A 24,143-nucleotide genomic window follows, 5' to 3' on the forward strand; every position below is an offset into this window, starting at 1 on the left:
GAAAGAGGAGCCTCTGAGATGTTCCGGTTCTTGAAGATTAGAGAACCTAAGCTTGGATAGGTACAGGGCAGTTCCTGGAGAAACTAGTTTTATTTCCCGAGCAGTTGTTAAGTGTAGATAGCTTCTTGGTTCAAGATGGAAGCTTGTGTCTGCTTCTTCATCCCAGCACCCTGAATGGTTAGGGGTAGCGAAGGCCCTATGCATGATGTGGGTTCAGATGTGTGTCAGTCTTGTTGTTACTGGAAGACACTGTTTCCTTGGTGTCACTCATCACCTTGGGCTCTTATAATCTTTCTACCTCATCTTCAAATATTTCCCAGACCCCTGAGGGGAGAGCTTTAATGAACGAAGACATCCTGTTTAGGACTGAATGTTCTGAGGTCTCTTACCCTCTGCATATTGTTCCGTTATGGATCTTTTTATTACCTATGTCAGGAGGAAGCTTTTCTGATAATGACATAATGAGACACTATGGTATGGTAGTTTGAATGTAATTAACTCTCCCCCCAATAATTTCATAGGGAGTAGCACTTTTTGGAAATAAGGCTTTGTTGGAATGGTTATGGCCTTCTTGGAAGAAGTGTGTTACAATGTAGGCAGGCTTTGAGGTTTCTTATGTTCAGCATGGGAACCCAATGTTTTGGTTGCTTTTCTGTTGCCTGCAAGATGTAGGATGCTCAGCTACTAGTCCAGCACCACATCTGCCTGCATGTCACTGTGCTACTCATCATGATGATAATGGACCAAACCTCTGAAACTGTAAGTGAGCCACCCCCGTTAAATGTTTTCTTTTATAAGAGTTGCTGTGGTCTTCACAGCAATAAAAGCCATAACTGAAACATATGGGTACAGCATAACGTCATTAAGAGTTATTTTATTGCTACACTCCTTCAGCAGAACAATAGTATCTGGTTTTCCCCTGGTCTATGGCCTAGGTAGTCTCAGGTTCCAGGCCACTGGAGCAGTGTCTGGCATAGGTTTCATCTTATGGAGTGGGCCTTAAATCCAATCAGAGCGTGGTTTGATGACTCCCACGATGTATGTGCCACTATTTCACCAGCATGTCCATCTAAGCAGGTTAACATTGTAGATTAGAGAGTTTGTAGGGCTTGGTGTTTACCTTTTTCCTTTAGTAGTATGCAGGGTACCTTCCAGTACCATGAACACTCATTGGTAGGTGTGAGGGCTCTAGGTAGGCACCAGTTCAACTTCTCCTTCCTCAATTAGATAGATAGGTATCAGGATGAGAACCTCACCATCAGTTTGTGGAAAGCAGCCAGTAGCCTTGGAAATAGCCTGAGTTGTTTGGGGGTTTCCTTTGGCCAACAACTGAATATAACGCACTCCTAGCACTGGATGTTTCATTTGGTGGTAAGAGATGTCTAGTGGGGCTTTGCCTCCCGTTATTTGGTAATTCCACTCCATTCATATATACATATATGGAAGAAATATATATATATAAATATATATATATATATATATGTGTGTGTGTGTGTATACATTCAATATGCACACGTATATCTAGTACATATATATGTATAGTATATGTTCATATATATGCATATATATACATATATATACATACATACATAAAGAAGTTTCCACTGTAGTAGGTTTCTGTATGACCTCTCAAATGGCCTTTAGTGTTAGCTGTCCCTCTCCATGATTTCTTAAGGAAACACATTCAACAATTCCTGGTATGGTCCCCTTGCCTGTTCCCATTTCCTGGTAGCTCTTCCCTTCTACTGCTGTGATGGTTCTTTTGACATGAAGCTCCCATATCCTTAAATGGTAGCCTTCTTGGGGTCAGCGAATGTATTTTATTCTCAACGTTACAGCCCTGCTGCTAAGTTAAAGAGAGATTTAATACAAATGATTTGATTTCCTATTGAAATTCCACCTAAAGTCAAATGTAATTGAGCGACAGGGAGAGGGGAAGTGCTTCTTGAACTGTTTGATTCTGAAAGGTAACATGGTGTCTGCTGAAAGGAAGCAATGTAGGACCCTGAAATGGGTACCATTAGGTTCTGCAGAGTCTTCTTCTGCATTCCCTCTAAGGAACAATAGCGTACCCTTGGGATATAGATAATTCAAGTCTCTTCTCCACAACGCAAAAGATATGAACAATGTCCTTGGGATAATGAAAGAGACACCTGCAATTTTTCAGACACTCCTTGGTGCCACCTGATGCCTGGGTATAACTGGTATTGACCGTGGAGGAAGTGGGCTAGAGGGGTCTAGTTTGAGCATGCAAATTCAAATGTCAGAGTCTGTTCCTGCCACGCATAGAGATATTTATGATTCTTAACTGAGTGAAATAAACCTCACAAGACAACCATATTTCCCTGCGCCTGCCTCTGGCCATTTCCAGTGGGATAATTGCTGCCAGGATGCCTCTTGCTAGAACACTACAACTTCAGACTTGCTCTCATAGAACCCTACAAATGCAGAGCAGCCTGTCTGCTTCCTCTCTCTGGCTCTAAAGGCTGTGTTGTCTTCCCAGTGTTCACAACTGAAGCTGGGTGCCACCGGCACTTTTGTTGGGATCCGTACCCTGACAGGGCTCAATCATTAGTCATAATCCAATCTGGAGCTCTTTATTTGGAAACTCATCTTTTGGTGGACCCAGATATCTGGCACTGAGCCGTGGGTCTATGTTAATATAAGTTCATTAAGTTACTTTTATGTCACTCCAAGAAGCCATGGTACTAATATTTTGACCTGGCAAAAGGGAAAATAATTAACTCAACCATTTGAAGCCCCAACACAAATTTTCATCTACAATTAGAACACAGAATGAGAGGGAAAATCAGTGACCTGTGTTCTTTCTAGTAGTGTTCAACTTTGAAAGATAAGGATGAAAGTGGTTCTATCCTGTGAACCCTCAAAGACTAATGGGCTGTTTGGTCCAATGCCTTACAGAATACAAATAGCTATAGATTAGGCAAAGCAGTCCTGAAGTCCAAATTAGAGCAAATGTGTTTGTTTACATATTCGAACTCAAACTGAGGATGGATGCAAGCCACAGTGCAGTCCTGACCAATGATTTCTACATGAATATTTTCCTTGCCATTTCTGAGTGGCTAATACTAGTCTAATGGTCTCAACTCACCATCTAAGATACACACAGCTTTAAAGTTGCTCAACTAACACTAGACAGTGAAATTAATTATTAAGTCATATAGCCTCTGGAAGTCCCCCTCTAGAAAGCCACTGTGTTTGGTTCTCATTTCTGAATACTTCTCCAGCCTCACATATCCATGAAACAGATTGTAAAGAATTGCCACAAGAGAACCTGTGGATTTCCTACTTCTTATCACTCTAAAGACCATTCTAATTGTAAACAAAATGAAGGTCTTTAACATAACTAAAAAAGCCAAATCCCAACTGGAATGGTTCATTATTATCACCCAAGGTGCTATGAGATTTCTGTGTGAAACCATACATTCTTGAATAGCTAGCTGATTGAGTGTAACTATTACATAGGTAAACTTTTAATGTTTAGGGGACAAAGAGTGACAGCATTTTCTTTCAAGTTCTTGTAGAGTTAAAATAATCCTAGAGCGGCTATGATATTTTGTGAAGTATACATGTTGAAAAATGTGTGTTTATGTCTAATTTAATGCGACAGGATTAAATCCAAGACCAAGAGCTACAAAAGCCTGCATTAAGAAATACTTGACCATCCTAACCCTGTTCCCTGGTAGGCATTCTATATATTTTCGTTAGGAAAAACTTCTAGGAGTATAGCATCTTATGTTTCTGTAGCACTCTTCAGCTTCTGAAGCACCTGGACTTATATTATCTTGTTTTGCCTTGTCTGACATGTCTATGCATGTTTGGGGGAATGTTTGTACATGGGGATGTGTGCAGACATGTATGTGTCCACATTCAGAGGCCATAGACAGTCTTGGTTGTCTTCCTTGATTTATCTCCCCATTACTGAGTTAGGGCCTTTGACTTGAACCCAGAGGTCTCCAATTAATCTAGTCAAGCTAGCTACCCTCCTATCTAATTCTATCTCTACCTCCAAAGTGTTGGATCATAGTTGAGCTGCCAAACATGCCCAGAATTTATGTGGGTGCCTATGAATCAAACCCTCGTAGTCAGAGTTATGCACTTTGCCACATAGCCATCTCTTCACACCCTCTCATATAGGCTGAGTAAATTTTATAACAGAGAAACTGAGGCTTGGATGAAGTTAAGTGTCTGGTCCAAAACTCATAAGATAATAAGGATAGACTAAGATCTATGTCCACACACTAGTTCCAAAGTAGAAATGTCTGGATTCTGCCCCACCTAACACAGTGTCAGAGAGGTGGTGGAGTGTGGGGGGAGTATAGCCAAGGCAGACCTGGCACACCAAGGATTTCCATTTCCTGTTTTTAAAAGTCAAGTGTGGGAGCTGGGAGATAGCTTAGCAGTTAAGATCAATGATTGCTGTTCTAGAGGACCTAGGTTAGATTCTAGCACCTACATGGTGTTTCATACCCATCTGTAACTCCATTTCTAGAGGATCCAATGTCCTCTTCTGGCCCCTGCATGTACCAAGTACACAGGTAGTGAACAGATACATATGCAGGCAAAACACCCATAAACAAAGAAAAAACCAAATCACCCCCTTATTAATTGCCCAAGGCAGAGTGATCAGCCTTGAAGTCATATGCATACAAAAAACAAACAAAACAAAAAACAAAAACAAATCAGACTCAGAATGTTTTATTTATATATTTGCATATATATATATATATATATATGTGAGTGTGTATAATATACACATATATGTATCTACATAAATATATGCATATATACATATTATACTATGCATAAACATGTTATAATATAAAAATAAAAATGGCCATCAATTTGAAAGGAGATGGGGGCAACTTGAATGGTATAGGGAGAAAAGGAAGGGGAAATTATATAATTGTATTTCAATTTTAAAACTTTGTTAAGTAAAAATTTAAAAGCAAAATTAAGTAAAGTGTCCAGACTTCCTGAGACCAAGTCAATTTCTTATGGAAAATGCCGTAATAAATAGATATGACCATGCTTAATGTTTAATTACTAGAATTAACTTGTCCCCTGTGACAGTAAGGCAGATGTTACCCAGAAAATCTCACTGCAGAGAGCAAGCTGAGGATCTGATGGGTAAAATCAGACCCTGACTATGACCACCCGCATCCAGCTGCCAGGTCTGCCCAGTGCATGTTGGGTTCTTGCACAGATGTAGCCCGAGTGTGCTTCTGCCTTATTAGCCTTACATAACTGACCTTAAGCCATTATGTAACAGTGCAAGGCTATGATTCAGTGTACTGTTCTTTCCCACTCAGTATTATTAGAAGCTATTGGGGAAACGCTGCTGGTGCTCTCCAGAAAGGAATCTTTCAATCTTCTATTTAAAGACCTTGTGTTTTCCTGTGACGAGGAATAAAAGCTAAAGCTGCCACATACAGGACACAGTATGATAATCACTACTTTTGTGAGGTTTGGTCATCATCAAAACAATTTGTGTAGTGGATAGATTAAAGAGAAAAAAACATTAAGTACAAATACTACATGGTATACACACAACGGGTGTGCCAGATAATGTATCACTAAACATATCAATGTGGATGAGTTGAGTCACTTAATTAAAATTTCCTAACAAGACGTAAAAGAGGAAACTGAGTAGTATCCCTGAGTGCCAATGTGTTATAAATATTAAATCACCTCTTATAGGATTTTCTTGCTAGAGTGTGAACCGTAGTACATGTGAAAATACGTTTTAGAATGAAGTAGTAATGCTCAACAGAAATAACATTATTAATAGTTGTTGATATGCCTTTGGGAAGAAAAAAAACATCCAAAAGGAATTGTTTATAAGGCCTATGGAAAAGAGATTTTAAAAACACTAACAAAGCAAGTTCACTAGAGTTCCTTAGCATTGCTTTCTCTCCTACAGTGGCTGCATATGGGTGCCATCATGCATTTGCAGCACCCATGACTTCTTTCTTCCTTCCCTGGTTACCAGATCCCTATAGTAGGCACCATTGAACTGCTTCTCCTCTGGACTTGGACACTGAACTTCCAATTCTTTGCCAAAACAAAGATTGCCTTGCTTCTTTCTTGTTAAGAAATATAGTCTGGGAAAGAGTCATTCTTCACAGATTTACTTGATGTCTGGCAGCTTACACTTTCAACAACATCATGCCTAAAGGAATATTCCTCCTTGTTTCCTCCACTATCTCCTACTCATCCCATCTATGTAAAATTGCCTATGATGCTGCAATATCATAACAGTATTGGAACCACTTAAGGGCTGGTGAGATGGCTCAGAGTGTAAAAGGCTTCCTTAAGCATGAGGACCTGAGTTTGGATTTCCAGAACCCATGAGAAGGCCATACATGTCAACATGTACCTGTAACCTCAGTGCCAGGGACAGGAGTGGAGACAAAAGAATCTTGGATTCTTGCTGACCAGTTAGCTGAAAAGAGTGAAATCCATGTTCAGTGACAGGCCCTGTCTCAAAACAAAACAAACAAATGAAAAAACAAACAGCAACAACCTCAACCCCTGGACTTCATATACAAACACTAAATAGTAATAAGCAAATCGCTGCATCTCTGGCGAACGTCTGGTGTTTAACAAAAACATGATTTTGTTTTTCTGAGTCATTAACTTCAATAGTTGTAACAAATTGAATTGCAAACTGTACTAGCAGCTCATTTTCCTTCTATCAGATTAACCTGGGTATTAGAAGTTCTGGGGTCATTTCTTTGGAGTCTAGTCTCTGCTTCTTTCTGACAATTCATTTCTAAGGCTCACAAGAAAACAAGAACACTAAGTCACAGCCCAGAAAGAATGATTAGTTCTGGGAGGTTGACCAGATGTAGACATTGTTCTCTCAAGCAAAAGGAACTTTCCTTCCGGTTTGGTTTGTTTGATGTTTCCATACAGGTCCTCTCTCACTATCTATCCCAGTCTGACCTGGTACCTGTTGTCTCATAATCCTCCTGCCTCAGCCTCTGATGAGAAAGTATTACAGGCATGTGCCACCTCACTTGATTTTACAAAGAGTTTTAAGGCCACATATCTCATGAATAAACAGATGAGGAAGGTTTATTGGCAGCTTCACTGAGTTAAAAGAGGATCACTCCAAAATAGCACCTGTCTGTACCCAAAAGAAAGAGAGAGGGAGGGAGAGAGAAGGAGAGAGATGAGGGAGAGAAAGTAAGATGCCTAACTTGGTATGTTCTTCCTTCAATGCCCAAATAGAAAAAAATATCAGTACTTCTAACATCATGGGCAAAAATAAAAATACTGTTAAAGGATGGACACAAAAATATAGCAGAGTGTACTTGCATTCTAAGCCCCCTAATGAGATTCAAGTATATGATTAGTAAAGGTTGTCTGCCAAATGGCACACACTTGAAAAAGCCTTGACTACATTGAGCAAGCATGAAAAGATAAAAATGGGTTTTGCTTAAGAAAAACTAAAGCAAATAAAAATATCCAATATCTGATATTTCTCAAAAGTAATCCAAGGGGTGATGGGAATATGGAAGGGGAGGGGTGTTGACACTGTCTATGAGGTAATCACTAATTAAAATCCATGATGTGTTCATGTCCAGCTATATTCTTCTCTCTAGTTTTGTGTTTTAGAAGATATCCCCAGTATGCACTCACACAGAAAGGACCTATAGAAGCACCATAGACAGCTGTGTCTGGTAGCAAGCCTAGCCAATGGAGAGTAATCTAAAGTGTTCACATGGCCTCCGTGCTGTCTGTTCTCATTAGTATTAGTGCCTTAATACAGTGACACCACTCTTTAATTCAGATCCTGTACCCGTGTGTCAGCCAATAACTACAGGTTACGTATAGTCCTCTCTTTTCCTTAAGGAGGTTGCTGAGGCCTGTTTCTCACTGGACACCGAGTGGCCTGATTGATTTATTCTTCAGATTATAAGCAATTTCAGTCACATTCCTGATCTCTGAAGATAGGGACTCACGAGGAAGATTGAGTCCTTTACCTTTGAAAGGTAAGAGATCTGATCAGCCTTCTCGGTAATAGTTCTGCATGGATATTCTGGGCTTCTACTCTCTTTGCTAGCAGAGACTTAACATCCCCTTTGCTACAGAATATCTTTCAAATAATAGTTGTATAGCAATTGAGTTGGAAGATAAAAAATGCTGTTTAAGGAGAGCACTCCAAAGGGGAGGCAAGTTTACCTTACATTATTAAATACTAGAGTTCCTAAAATGTCAAGTCCCTCTGTCCATAACACAAACAAGTCCACATGTGGGTTGGTTTGGGCCCTTTTCACTACCAGTCCAGTTAGGAACTTCTGGAGTCTGTAAAGATAGGATGTTAATTTTTATTAACACATGTAGCTACAGACTATTAAAAGGGTATTAGTGGTAATGACCACTGAAGAATAGAATTTCCTTCTTTTATTTTCTCCTTAACCATATCCATGATTTATTGCCTGAAAATTACCCTAAAAGAAAGTTGATTGATTTTTGTATTTCATACATATAATAGAACTCCTTAACCAAAATGCAGATTGGATAACCATGGCTTGATTGATGCCCAGTGGGGTAAGTGGAGAAGTCAACTCTGATGCAAGTGACTGAGTTTATCATGGAGAATAAACTGAATTTGAAAAAAAAACAGAGATCCTTGAGAAACAATCTCTGCCTAGAGGAAAAGACAAGAAAGAGTTGAAGTAAGGGGAAAGATGGAGATAAAGAAATAAATGGGTAAACACTGCTTTTGAAAAACTAAACAAAGAAAAATGGATAAGTCACTTAAGGAAATTTAGTGTCAATGATGTTTTGTGTGGTTGAAATATTAGGGATAAGCTGAATAATCACAAAGTAGAGATTTCTGAAGAAGGAATGTGATTAGGGTGATGGAAACAGGGGTTCCCGGGTATCTGTGGTCCATCAGTGGATACAGGAGGAGAGGATAGGGGTGAAGTGGAGGCGCACACCAATGGCATTTGGAGGTACAGCATGAGGAACTCTCTGTGGACCATTTGAACTTCTAGGGAACCCTTGAGACCATAAAATCACTGCACATCAGCAACTGCACAGCTTTGGAGTGTACTATTGCCTTCACATGCATGGTTCTTCTTAATGAAATAAATGGTTCACTCAGGCATCTCCATTGTACTCAATCTAGGGTCACCTGTGATATCCTGGTTGTTAATGGAAGTCTGCCAGTTAGGAATATAAATGGTAAGTCTTCCAGAGCAAAGAACACCAAGACCCTGAGTTAAAGGATTCTGGGCAGTAAAGACTTGGAAGCCAAAGACAAATCTTGGAAGCTAAAGCCAACTCTCAAAAGATTTTCTGGTTTCCTTTTGCTGGAGTCATTTGTTTATATCAGAAAGGCAAAAGACCTAAGGTCCTAGCTGCTTCCACTTAGGGAGGGTTTGTTTATATTCTACCTCCACCAGGAAAAAGTTCAGTGTCCTTATAATCAATCCCTTTCTTAACCCCTCCCCCCCCCCACATTCTCTCCTTCCCTTCTTCATCCAACTTCTTTCTGAAGCAAATGAGATAAAGCTTTGTGCAAACTCGGAAACTTCTAAATGTAGGTTTATGCAGTCCTCCTCTGATAGTGATGTCTGTGCTCGCCTTTGGAGACTGATGGCCAGAAATCCCCACAAGATATTCTGCAAATCAGTAATTGGTCTTTACCTAATCCAGAAACCTCACATCACACGCACACGCACACGCACACGCACACGCACACACACACTAGAGGCTTTGGGCCCTTAAATATGTGATTATAAGACTCCCTGGGGCCAAGATCTGAAAAACAACCTTCAGGTTAACAAACTTACAACTGGGCTATCACAAGTGGTTCAAGATGGAGTACAGTGCAGGCATCTGGGGAACCCTTGCTTCACAAGAAGAGTCATGTGTGTGGAAGTATAAGGGCTGCTACATGAGAAATGCACAGATTAGGCTATGTAAGCAAAAACATTTTATCTCTGATTCCTGGAACTTAGGAAGTCTTAGGTCAAAGCAGATCGAATCCCCTGTTCTTACATGGCTACTACTCACTCTGTCTTCACCCAGTGAAAGCAGTCTGATTCCCCCACTGCATTGTAAGATCATAACCTATTCATGGGGGCTCCACCATTATAACCTAACTATTCAAATTTCAATGGGGGGAATAATTAAACAAAAATGTACAGTATTTAAAATGCACTCAATACCAAGCTACCAAGTCCCACAGTCTTGCCAACTTCCCTTCTAGACTGAAGATTTTTATTTATTGATTTATTTTGGGGGCATGAGGGTGGGTTCATTTTGCTTCTAACTTGAATTTCTGAAATCCATTGGAAGATTTTTATAGACCTAGAATTTTCACTTATCTTTGCTATTAAATACCAGAAATTTTAATGTTAACAATTGCTTGTTTTTGCTGGTAATGTAATAGTAGGATGGCAGGTGTTAGGACTACTGTTTACTCTGACCAAGATAAAGTGATAGTGCATACAGTTATCCACGTAGCATTTAAATTAGTGTGTGGCATCCTGAAATTCAGATAAGAGTGTGCCCCATCTCTGAGCAAAGCATCAGACAGAAACATTTCTGCCAACATGTTGGGGGTGGGGTTACCTTGTTAAGTTCTCCTTCAGAGTCAGAAAAAATGGAATGATTTTGTAACAAGACACTGCATATCTGAAGTAAATTGTTTCCATGGTATTGTTTTCATCTATAATCATTTCTGTGTTTGTATTTTTGTTTCTTCAATTTTCATGAAAAATGTTATGGGTATCTTTGCCTTTAAATCCTCTTACCTTCTAATAAGGAAAAATAAAAGAAATAGCAAACAGCCATGGAAATAAAGTTACTTAAGATTAAGTGAAAAAAAAAGGTTAAGTGTGCACTCATAGTTTCTAAGGGATTTATTATTAATTGTAGATGTAGCCAAGGTGAACTTCTGAGGGATTATGCTCAAATGTAATCATTTATAAATTATTCATAGCAGCTATATTTTGAAGCCTTTACTTGTAGAATCTTAGTTTCATATATCTTGGATCATCTAAGTCAACTATATACCAGAATTTTACAATATTTTTGAAGATAGATTTTTAGCCTAAACAGGTCAAAGGGTTTCTTATCTCCTCAACCACCCTCTCCCTCATTGCTGAAAAACTCCTTGACATGGAACCAAAATTAACTTCCTCATCAGTTACATCTATTGATCCCAAGTCTGGCCTGTGCATCATAAGATGTTAGAATTTTTTCCTGCGAGAGTGTTCTTCAAGTAACTGAAGGTCATTGTCATGTCTAATTTAATCTCCTCTTCAGTTAGTTATTGATCTTCACACCCAAATCAGTGTTCTTCATGCTATTTTGATCAAACCTATCTTTCTTGTGGTCTTTGGCAATGATGTTCCAGCTCCTGCTCCAAGATCAAACTCCACGCATGTCTCATGTGTTTTATCCCTCTGGTACTTTAGACACATTGCTTTAGACATACATGGTAAGAAAATGTAACAGTGAACTGTTAGCTCCAAAAGATTTGAGATTAGAAAGGGGTCAGGAGGCATCATCCAAACATACAATTATGAAAGCTTCATTAATTATTAAATTCAATATTCACTTAAGCATCATTACAGATTAAAAGTAATCTGTAGCTTAATTTTATTTTAACATCTCAATAATTCCCAATGACCAAAGAGAAATGAGAGCTGATCATAATTTAAGTGACATATTACAACTAGGTGACTTCAAAAGCAAAAGTCACAAATATCTTGAAAAAATGCAATCTGTATTTGTATGAGTCATTTTCATTTTAAGCAGACGTCAAAGGCATCAATATATGATAAGAGCTTATAAGTGTTTTAAAAATGGTCCCTAAGCTACAAAGTGAAATTTTCATCAGAATTATATAAAGGATAAAGTTGGTGTTCTGGGGCCCATATCAGCCCTACTAACCTGGAGTCTAACATTTCAGAGCTCTCCATTGTCGACTTTTCCCCAATTACTTTTTTTTTTTTTTTTAGTTCCAATTTGTAACCTGATTCTTTATCCAGGAGGCTGACATGTGTATCCCTCTCTTGTTCTTAAGCAGTCAGTATACCCATTGTCACTACAGTACCCTAAGTACAGACCATACTCAACAGAGCAACATTCCTGTATACTTCATCAATGACAAAATCACCAGAAAGAATAACAAAACAAATACTCAAATAAAGCCCCCCTTAGGATTCCCAATGAATAGTCAAAAAAGCCATACATTTTAATTTCTTCCTTCTTACTTCCAGCTTGAATTCTCTGAGACATGGATGAGAGCTTGGCTGTCTTGACTACAGAAGCCAGGAAAACACGGTGGGGAGAGTCACACAGCTCAGTAAATGCATCCCTAGAGTTAAGGTGTTCTAGATACAAGACCCTTAAGTGAGGAAATTGTCACTCTCTGATTCACTTTAATAAATAAAAAATGGAAGTCTCTTTTTAAAGATCAAATCAAGGAGCACTGACATTTTCCTCTATTGGTAGATTTCAGTTAGTCATTTTTCTAAAAATATTTCCAGTACCAGCTGTGCCTTAAATGGTCTTCAAAAGTGACACAGTCTCTCTAAATACTACTGAGATATGACTAGAGGTCAAGGCTTACAGAGTTCAATAAATATTAATGAATCCTCATGCTGAAAAATATTTCTATAGAATATCCAGCATATCTGCATTTTGTGTCATTTCCTACAGGAGATGAAATTCTAGACACAGCCAGTGCTCATCTGATACCAGTATTGAAAATGGTAAGACATTTATCATATTGAAACTGTTCATAAAAAATTAAAAATAGAAATTTCATTGTTACCACTTCAGCGAAATCAAGTGTATTCATTTAAGTTTTTGATGCTTAAAAAATAATCTTAGGGAAGATTCTTAAAACTAGATATTCTATCCTATCTATCCTATGCTAAAAATGAATTGAGTAATTGAGTAGACAACTTGGAGATAACTTTGGCAACAAAAATTGACATCATCTCGGACTCTTCAGAAAGAAACACAAAAATAAACACTGGCCACATGCCTGGGCCATATAAAGATTGGACTCGGTTCTGTATAATGATGGAATGTTCAACACGCTCAAGCAATTCTGCTATAGATTAGCAAATCTTGGAAGAGATATTTATATTGAACTTTTTTTTTATAACCGTAAACTCACCGAAAGGAGAGGGAAGGCAAACATAACAGTGTTTGGAAACTGGGAACTGTTGGGCAAGTGACAACTTGTATGTTGAAGAAGAAAGGACCAAAATCCCTATACTTGCCGTGGACAAAGTAGAGAAGAACCTGCCTGACACAGATGTTCAGAGCCAAGAAACCAGCATCAGGTAGGGCCTGTGGATGTGCTGATGAGCAAATTTATTTAAGACACAGCAAGAGCATTACCTAATATTAAAGACTCACATCATATTGGAGGTTAATTCTCCATAGAGAATAAGACAGAGGATCCCAGGACTGAGAAGATTACTGGTGTAGAAGTTGAGCCACCTCACAGCAAAGCTCAGTGTGTTGAATGCTGAGAACTCCTGATAGGTCATTTGACTGGCCCCTGTACTGGATGTTTGTCGGGGCCCAAATATTGAATATAACATTTCAGATGCAAACCTCAAGCTCAATCCCAGGAGCACGAATCTCCCATTGTCTTTTAGATGCAGGCTGGTTACCTCAGGATGGCCTGACAAAGGTGGAGAATGGTTCCTAGTTTGTATAAAAATAGACCTAGGCCCCTGGGGGCTGGTGCAATGTACCCAGGTACTGGTGAGAGGCTAGTGAGGAAGTGCAGTTTTAGGGGTGTCTCTAGAATTAAAGGAAATACTTGATATCAGCTTTATACATGAAAATAGATGTCTTCTTCTATTACCCCCCACTGTTGGAAAGCTATTTAACAGGATGCTTGAATAAACCATGGACTCCAGCAGACTGAGAGCCCTCCTGAGATGACAAAATGGCTTTGTCTCATGCTGCTAGGTAGCTAGGAGTTTCCTGATCCCCACTCCTCCACTCAGGGTCAGACCCAGGGATTCACAGCTGGTTCCAATTGCAGCCCCAAAGACATCAGTCCAGAATAGATGGCCTCTGTAGTGTGGGACTGATATAGGCTGGACCCCAGCAGAAGTTTTTATCAACTTGCCACAAACTAGAGTCTTCTGGGAAGGAGGAAGTCAACTGAAAGATTTCCTTTATCAGATTGGCCTGTGGGCATGGCTGTGAGGCATATTCTTGATTGCTAATTGACTCAAAAGGGCCTAACCGACTAAAGCTTGTACATACATAAGTAAGTGGGCCTGTGCTTTCTAAGACAAAGAGCCAGTGTGAGGAAGCCAGCAAGCAGCATTCCTCCATGGTTTCTGCTTCAGTTCCCAATTGAGTTTCCACCCTTAATTTCCTCATTGATCAACTGTGACCTAGATGTGTCCCTTTTCTTCCCAAGTTGCTTTTTGGTCATTATATTTGTTACAGCAACAGAATCAAACTAGAACAAGTTCAGTCCTCATTCTTCTCTAAGAAGGTGAAAACTCTAGAAAATGAGACAAAATGCTGCTTTAGCAGTCAGATCACTAGGGAAACTCAGGCTGGTGTGTTGTGGAATATTACTTTAACTATGTAAAGATGTGTTTCATTTGTTTCACTAAACAAAGATGTGTTACATTTATTTTACCTTGCCTGCCTAAGGCACCTGATTGGTCTAATAAAAAGCTGAATGACCAATAGCTAGGCAGTAAAGAGATAGGCAGGGCTGGTGGGAAGAGAGACTAAGGAAGAGAAGGAATCTAGGAATTAGGGAGGAGTGGAGAGAGAATGAGGGAGAAAGGGAGGGAGAGGCCCAGAGCCAGCCAGCCAGGCAGGCAGCCACCAGCCAACCAGACATGGAGTAGGACATACAGAATGAAAGAAAGGTAAAAAGCCCCAAGGCAAATGTAGCTGAAGAGAAACAGATTAAGTTATATTTAATTTAATTGTGACAAGCATAAGATAAGGCCAAGCATTCATAACTAATATTAAGTCTGTGTGGTGATTTGGAAACTATTGGAGGCCCAAAGACAGCCTGCTACACTGATGCTCTGAACTCTGATTCTTACAGGATTAGGATCAGAGAAGGACCACCTTCTGGAAAGCCTTCAGGATATGGTGGGGAGGAGAGGGGAAATAAGGAGGGAGAGAAACAGAGAGAGACAGGGAGAGAAACAGAATTTAGCAGAAAGACCACCTGAGGAAAGGGAAAATTCAAAAGAAAATAATATTCTGGGGTTGGAAAGAGGACCATCTATGGGTACACACAAGTTGTACCTGCAAACTGCACACATACAAATACACACAAAAAGAACCACACATACACAACATAAATTTATAGTCTAAGAGAAATGTAAGTATTGTATCTAAGAAATAAGACTATTGTGGTCTAATAAGGAATATTTATGGTTGTAGTTTCACACCTTCTGTTACAGAATAGTAGTCTTAAAAAAAAAAAAAACCTTGAAAATCCTGAAAAGCTTTTGTTTACAGAGATTACTTCTATCAGTGTTCTTCATATAGGAGCTTAAATGGAATTTGCTAAGTAAGTACTTGCAGAGTGGTCAGTATATTATACAAAATACTTAACACGTAATACAAATAATACATTTCTAGGAAGAAATCATAAATCCAAAACAAAAAAAATTATGTGACACTGGCATGTTATGATAAATCTTTCCACCAAAAGCCGCCGAGCCCTACTGCCGTGTGTGCGTTTTACGCCAGCCACCCACCTGAGTTAGGGCCCAAATTAATACAGAGATTTGTATTAGGTTCAAATGCTGCTTGGCCAATGACTAGAATTCTCATCTGATAGTTCAGTCTTAATTATCATAAATCTTTATATAATGCTTTATAAGACTTATCTTATGGGACACCTTCCATTGTTGTCCCTCCTTGCCGGTGAATCACATTGTGCCGCTGGAGGAAGAGCGGAGGGGGAAAAGGGGACACTTCCTGTTTCTCCTTGCTATGTCACTTCCTGCCTGGATCACCACTTCTCTACTACATTTCCCAGAATCCTCTTTGACTCCTAGTCCCGTCTAACTTACTGGCTCATTGGCCAAACAGTATTTTATTTATCATCCAGTAAGACAAGCACATACACAGAAGCACTTCCCCCATCACTGGCGGCTTCACTTCACATTGCTTTCCAAATCTCTGTAGCACATGGTTTTAAATAAAAGCAAGCTGGGCCCCTGTGTCTACTTCTGCGTTCTATCTGTTGTGATAATGCACATGAGGTCATTTCTAGAAAACTGCACTCAGGAAAGCTAAGCAGAGACAACCATCTCAGAACTACTGCCACAGCTTTTTGTCTCATTGACTCTGAAAACTAGATGCCTTATAAAGTAACTAAAAGTAAAGACTTGGAAGAAGGGATTTTCAAGAAAAAAAAATTTAGAAAAAATGAAAAGCAAAACTATTAGAGAAGTAAAATCATTTTAAAGGGACAATGCCATTCAACTAACATAAGGAATTTCAAACTGAGATAGAAATGACAACAATACTGCTACAGAAATTATTTGAGACCTTTGAAAAGCTGATGGCATGAGTTCTAGACCAAAGTCTTGTCAATTACCCAAGTAAGTGAATATGGACTCACACAAGGTCACCTCAGGTACAGGCATATGTGTAGGAGGAAAAGTAGGTCACACCTAAAGCAACAGGAAGAAGAAATTTCAAAGTTCTCAAAAGCAATTCTAGAATCTAAAAGGAAATTGAACAATGGTCTCAAAATCCTGGAGGATAATTGCAAGCAAAGACAGAAACATTGAAATGTAAGATGCCAGGATTTTTTTCTTTATGCATCCATTCCCAGAAAATGTGCTCCATGAAACAAAGGCAATATACAACATATGATATCCAAAAGTAAATAAAAAAAACAACAGAAGGCATAGGGTGCAAAAAATCAGGAGATCCAACTTCGAGGTCAGACAAAAAGAATACCCAGGCTTCCTGTGTAAAAGTTGGTCACAGGTGCTAAGGGCAGTGTCTCCAAAAGGTAGTCTTGAGGAGGAGAAGGTGTGTACAAAGACAACATTTAGATAATTATGAACAAGTTTGGGATTAAATCTATGTTTACTTAAGGGAAAATTAAGTAAATTTGCAAAACAGAGGGCATTATGAAAGATAAGGACATATTGAAAGATGAAGAAAATGGTTTGGTCCTATGTTTGGTCCAAGATCACAGCCCACTAACAGCAGCACCAATCTGTCCTTGTATAGTCTTATTTTTTAATAGGAGATCTAACAAAAATGTGAGAACTAAGAAAAGCAAGTGAGACAAGTAATCCTGGTGACACAGGATAAGAGAAAAAAAATAGCTAATTTGTCAGCATCCATGGTAACAATTCAACAGGTCATATCTAAAGCAGACTTTCAAAACTATCATATAAACATGGTATTTGTGCACCTGGAAATCAATTGTAAAGCCTGATCTATAGAAAGGTAATAATGCTATTTTTTATTCCAGCATATCATGGCTACATAGTTGACTCTTTAATCATGTATATATTTGATTATAATAGGTTTACCTAAAACGTTAAAGCTGCTTTAAAACAGAACAATGAATGTATCAACTGTGAGGAATTAGGCCAAAAGAAAACCAGTATAACCTTCTCGTCTTGATGGATCCTCTTAAGCATTTGAGTATTTCAAACAATCAGGCACATTTGTCACAAAACAAGGTTAATGTTCTTGGATAGTTTGTTCCTTAGAGAAGTTTAGAAAGCTAAGCTAAAACCATTGTCCTTGGTCTATGTTCATTGGGGCAACATATGTTTGCCTGGTAATGCAACTTTGACAATCTAAAAGCTTAGATTTGCAGAAGAAATCTTGCTGTCACTGCATACCCTAGGACTATTGCTGCCAAGATGGATATATAGAAAGCACAATGTCATTTTTGCTGTACCATCTTAAGGATAAAGACACTGATGCTGCCCAAGCTGGCCTTGAACTCATGATCCTCCTGCCTCTGCCTCCTTGAGCAAATTCTACTGGCTTGTGCCACCACAACTGGCCATGAGGGGTCAAGACCACGCTGGGAAGACCCACAGAAACAGCTGACCTGATCAAGCGGAAACTCATGGACCTCCATCTGACAGCTGGGGAACCAACATAGGACCAAACCATCTGAATGTGGGTGTCAGTTAGGAGCACGGGGCAGTCTATGGGGCCTCTGGCAGTGGAACCAGGATGTATCCCTAGTGCACGAATGGACTTTGGGAGCCCAATTCCCCTAGAGGGATACTCTCTTAGCCTAGATACACAGGGAAGGGCCTAGACTCTGCCCCAAATGACTTGACAGAGTTTAATGATCCCTCATAGAAGGGCACCTAGACCAGGGTATGGAATTACCTCTATACCTTTTGGGTTTCAGTACACTACAACTTTTGTCCTCACAGAAAATACTATGCTGCTGATAATAAAACACAGGAAAGGAATTCTGCCAAATTCCATGCCATTCAGATGATTCTGCACTTACTACCTTAACAGTCAAGGCATCTGATGATGATAATGGTCAATATCAATTCTGTCACAGACTAGTATCTTGAAGATGCATTAAGCAAATATTCACCAAGTATCTATTTTATTCCACGTCTTGGGCTTCCAGAAAAATATGGTATGTGTTCATTGTGTTTAGATTCATGCTTAAACTATTTCTATGTATCAGTCACAGCTTTGTAGAAAATGGTCTGAGTTCTTCCCATTAAATTCCACCCTGCCTTGCCTGTGTTAATCATCCATGTTATTCGGTAAGAGAACTGGAGTCATGCAGTGCCTGGGAAGAAATAGCCATCAGATTTCCCATGGACAGTGACAGAGTTGCCAGTCTCACACTTTTCTTGATGGTATCCCTTTATCTCATACAGTGCATTCTCAGCTGCTCCAATAGAGCACTCTGTTGAGCTAGATGGAAAGAGAACAGAAGGTTAAAATATAAGGAATAGAACACAGGACACTCTGGAATTCACTTCTACTCTCTGTCATTGCGAACAAGACATGACAGAGACGCAACCAAGAAATAAATTAAGTCCTTTCATAATGGTGGGTGGGACAAGACCTAAGGGGTCTACTCTTATGCAAAGGTAAACAAGACATAAATTAGGTCCTTTCATAATGATGGGTAGAACAAGACCTGAGGGGTTTCCTCTCTTCTCTGCAAAGCAGAGAATCTATGAGGAAAATAAAATAAAACAAAAAACAAAAAACACACAAGGGTCTGAAATGAAAGACCTAATTGTAAGGATCATTACTTGGTCATAAAACAGAAATATTAATATTTACTTTTTAAATATCCATACTAACCTTTCAGAGTTGTTTGAAATGTAATATAAGAAACAGAAATCCCTAAATCACTGGCTGCATTGTCATCCAATCAGGAACCAAGATCACAAGACTGGTCAGTCTCACTGTGCAACAGACAGCGCTCTGATGGGGTTGTCTTGTATATATGTTTTTTGTATTGGTTGATGAATAAAACACTGATTGGCCAGTAACCAGGCAGGAAGTATAGGTGGGGCTATGAGACAAAGAGAATTCCGGAGAGAAGACACAGAGAGAGGCTGTGAGAGAGATGCCATATAGCTGCAGAAGGAGTAACAGGTCCAGATATTCTCTGGTAAGATAAAACCATGTAGAAATACATAAATTAGTAGTTATGGGTTAATAATTAAGAGAGATCTAGCCAGTAAGACACCTAAGCCATGCCAGGAGTTGGTGGCACATGCCTTTAATCCCAGTACTCGGGAGGCAGAGGCAGACAGATCTCTGTGAGTTCGAGGCCAGCCTGGTCTCCAGAGCGAGTGCCAGGATAGGCTCCAAAGCTACACAGAGAAACCCTGTCTCAAAAAACCAAAAGAAGAAAGAAGAAAAGAAAAGAAAAAAAGAAGCCTAAGCCATCAGGCAAGCAGTTTATAATTAATGTAAGTCTCTGTGCATTTATTTGGGGCTGAAGGGCGGTGGGACCAGGCTGGACAGAAACTCCATGTACAGTCCTCTGCAATGAATATGTCAGTCAATCCAGACAACATTCTCTACACAGGAACTTAGCAGATAGATCCAGAAACTTCCAACTAGGACCAGTTAGGGATATTTCATCCCAATTCTTGAAGATTCTATGAAGACTACAACACAAACAATGGTGTCTGGCACACATGTCCATACCACATACCTGTGATTATATCATGATTTTTTAACAATGGGGACCTGGCCACTGTGCTAAGTAAGATTTCTGATCTGTAGGGCATATCTTAGGCTATCGAAATGGGAGAGAAGCAGGGGGCTCAGAGAAGATCTGACAATGGAATAGGTTGAAGAGATGCCGTCACTGGGTAAGAGCTACAAGCCAGTGAACATAGGTAACATCATAAGCCAAAAATACAAAAGATAGTTTGCCTTAGATGTATCAGCAGGCATGCAGCCCTATCAACACCTTGCCTTTAGCTCACTGAGATATTTTCAGATTGTTGAACCACATGATAATGAAATTCTGTAGTTTAAGTCACAAAACTAATGAGAAAACATCACAGCAGCCACTGAAACACCACACACATATTCTGAACACCTTCTAGCCTGCTCTGTTTCCCATGGGTTTCAGAGAGATGCTAGATATGGTTGCTTCAGCCAGGCCTCATCATATTGCTGTTCCCTGTAGGTGGCCTTCACATGAAACATATGCTCTAGTCTGGTCTGCGATCTTATAACTTTTTAAAATGCCACCCCCTTGAAGAGTGGGTGAGATGTGTCTGCAATCTGTTAGTGCTTCCTGTGTCTAGGTGAGTAAGCTCAATTCTGAAGACATGTTTTAAAATCCCTCTGCAACAACAGAGGTGAGCCATACTCCTGAGTCTAGCTCTTCCCAGTGATAAAGCTAATGTTTTCAACTCCATCTGCCTTCTTTACCTTCTAAGTGATTCAGAAACCAGGAGAGGGGAATCTACACTCAAGCTTAGAAGCTGTACCTGGGAGCAGAGTGGATCTTGGTTCCAAAAAAGGAGACAGGCTAGAGTCAGCCATTTAAACTCTGTGGAAGACTCGGCCTGCTATAGTGGGAAGAGGAGAGGGCATCTCACTGAAGCAGACATTTAAAAAGCTCATCAAGACAATAGTAGAGAAGTGAGCTCTTGAGATATACTCAATCTCTGTTGACACTGGTTATACACAGAGGGCAAGCCAGAGACCATGGGTGACACAGTTGGCTAAATTGCCTTCAGGCCATTAGAGAGATTAGAGCTGTAGCTCTCATTTGAGATGTGAGCTCCTGAAAAACAAGAGCCCACCCTCCCCCCCATTAAGGTGAGTCCACATGAGTCCCAAAAACATCTTCAAGGCCAGACAAAATACTACAAGAATATGAGCTGGCATTTTTAGGCTTCTAAGAAGAGAAAGTAGTTACCCTCACTTTTCCCAGTAAATTTCACAAGATGGAGCACTGATGAGTCCATCATTAAAATTCTATTTCTGGCCACAAAGAGAATTATTCAGGGCAAAAATAAACATGCAGAGCTGTTCTATGGGGGTCTAATATTATTGATTTTTTCCTCTGCAGATCTGAATTTCTCTTGAATCAGAATCAGATGGCATGAATGGGAGATGTTTCTCACTCTCTCTATAGACATAGAGCTAATTTTCATTTTATCTTATTTTTCAGTCAGAAGAAAGAAGAACATATTGACAAGAACATTAGGGACAAATTGATGGCAATTACCAATCATTGCACAAAATCGGGATGTGGATTGGTGGCTGGAGAGGCTGGCTCTAAGGATTTCAATCATTACCATGGCAGAAGACTGCTAAGTCTGAGCACTTGGTTCTAAGAGCAGCTTGAGGGAGCCTCAGCCCCTGTGGTAGGGGCCTGTGGACCAAAGGGAATTGCATGACCTCAGAAGGCAGGAAGCAGCCAAACTAGGACAGGGGTGCTTGCTACCTCCTCTCCCTGCCTTTGCTGAGTTCAGGTTCAGAAATGAAACTAACTCAAGCCAGAAAATTGGTCAAGGAGTGTTAGGAACAGGCGCTCTTGGAAGGAGAGTTCCGAATCCCTGGAGATGGGGTGGAGACCATGGTGATGGTCTGCAGGTGATGTGGAGGCCCTGGTGGATGAGGCAGACTGAGGCAGGTCAGGGGCAAGAAGGAAGTAGTCCCACCCAGGAAGCAGAAGGTAATAATAGCATGATCATCTTCCTTTGTTTCTGTTTCCAAAATTTCAGTTTCCTTTTCACAGACATTGTAAATTCTGAACTCATATTTTAGATGGACCTCATGGCAATGTAGATGGCATCAAGCAAAGCATAAATGTCTACAGTTTGACTTGATGTATGACAGAAAAAGTCTTACTATGGAAGGAGCGATTGCAGGCTGACCCCAGTTCTCAGACAAAGAGAGGAGGGATTTAGTGCAAGCTTATTTACGGGACTTTTAGATTGTAATTAGAACAATGTAGCACTGAGGAGACATTAGGGGAAGGGCTTTTGCAAATTTCCACAAGCTTAAATGGGTACACAATTCCTTACACCTAGAGTTCATGGGGTTGGCTTTCAGAATGCTGATGATACTGGACTTTCTCACAGAAGCTCACAGAAGACTATGAAAACCTTAAGATGCATTTTACTGCTTTAAATATTTAGTTTCTGTGTATAAGTGTTTGGCATGCATGAAACACTTATACACAGTGTGTGTGTGTGTGTGTGTGTGTGTGTGTGTGTGTGTGTGTATGTGTGTGTGTGTATATTAATTGTATATATAATTTGGTATACATGTAACTATACATCTACAATGAATTCTACATAACAGAAATGTACAGTTTATTACAAAAATTGTTTATAAATATAATTTTCTATTTGTAATAGTAATTATAAGAAATAAAATTATTTATATAATTTAAGATGTGTAAGTTATAATAAATTTACTCTTATTTGAGTGGGAAGTCAAAGATGAAGCTGGCAGCAAGTCTCATGTATAGTGAAATCTCCTTTCATACAATGTAACTCAAGGTGGGATGGGGGGAGATGACTGGGTCCCTATTTAAGGCACTAATTTCATTATGAAGGCTCAGCCTGACTTCATAATTCTCTCTCTCTCTCTCTCTCTCTCTCTCTCTCTCTCTCTCTCTCTCTCTCTCTCTCTTTCTCTCTCTCTGGTTAGCCACTCTGCCAGACATCAGGTTTTCACATGAATGTGTAGGGAGTATGAACACTCAGTGTCCAGCATCCAGGCAGGACAGATTGTAATAAAGTTGTAAACCACACAGAATGGCATCTGTGTCAGCTACCTTTGCCAGAAGGCATGTGAGTTACTATCTAAAATGTGTTCCTGCTCCTTATTGGACAAGACATGCTGAAAAAAGACTGTAATATGAAATTACCATCACCTCCTCTCACCACCTAGACATTGTTCTAATAATTAATTTATATTGTAGATTTCAAAATGATCAAACTATGATTGACCTTCTAAAATGACTTCACGGATTTTTTTCCAAAGTCTTGGTCAAGGTTTCAGAGCCTTTTCATTGAAAGGAAATGAAGTCGAGCAATGACAGCAAGCAGGGATTCTGGAACACCCTTTCCCACCACCTGTGAGCCATAGGGATTTCTTCTTTCAAAAAGGAATTACTATAGAGTTCAGAGATATGCTCATTGCCTTTTCATTTGCAGCTAAAAAAAAAAAAAAAAAACAAAGAGCCTTGGAGTCTGATTGCTTTAAATTTTGATTTTATATTCCACATTTAAAATTTAGGAAAGTTCTGAGAAATCTTGTTACCTCCCACCAATCCCTCCTTGCCAATTGGGAAGTTGGCTGCAAGATTGTCCCTCTAAGGTAGATACCTTTTTATTTAAATATTATATATTTCTAACAATAATATAAAATTTATACATATATTTACACATGCATACATACATATTAGCAACAGCAGCCTGCAATTCATGGTTTATGGGCAGTTTCCCACTGTGGGGTCTACCTGTTCCCTCTGGATAGTAGAGTTTATTCCTTGACTTGTCTTCATTTATTTTCTTCCTCTTTTAGAGGGGTGGGTAGGAGTTTAGAAATGGACTTTGCGCTTGTCAGAAAAGGGCTGTACCAGTGAATCCCAGATCTCTTTTCCATTTTTG

The 24,143-nt window shown here is 39.5% G+C and overlaps 1 protein-coding gene across 1 annotated transcript in view; it reads right to left on the reverse strand.

Moving 5' to 3' along the window:
* LOC113832678 (splicing factor 3B subunit 4-like) overlaps positions 1-15,965 on the reverse strand; it is a 38,541-nt gene extending 22,576 nt beyond the window's left edge. The window contains exons 1-2 of the mRNA XM_035453112.1: positions 15,912-15,965; positions 6,401-6,501 (exon numbers count right to left, since the gene is read on the reverse strand). Of these exons, the coding sequence (XP_035309003.1) occupies positions 6,401-6,501; positions 15,912-15,918 (108 nt within the window). The 5' untranslated portion in view covers positions 15,919-15,965. The remainder of the gene's footprint in view (positions 1-6,400; positions 6,502-15,911) is intronic.
* Between the last annotated feature and the right edge of the window lie 8,178 nt (positions 15,966-24,143).

Source organism: Cricetulus griseus (assembly GCF_003668045.3).
Source record: "Cricetulus griseus strain 17A/GY chromosome 1 unlocalized genomic scaffold, alternate assembly CriGri-PICRH-1.0 chr1_1, whole genome shotgun sequence".
Taxonomy (NCBI): Eukaryota; Metazoa; Chordata; class Mammalia; order Rodentia; family Cricetidae; genus Cricetulus; species Cricetulus griseus.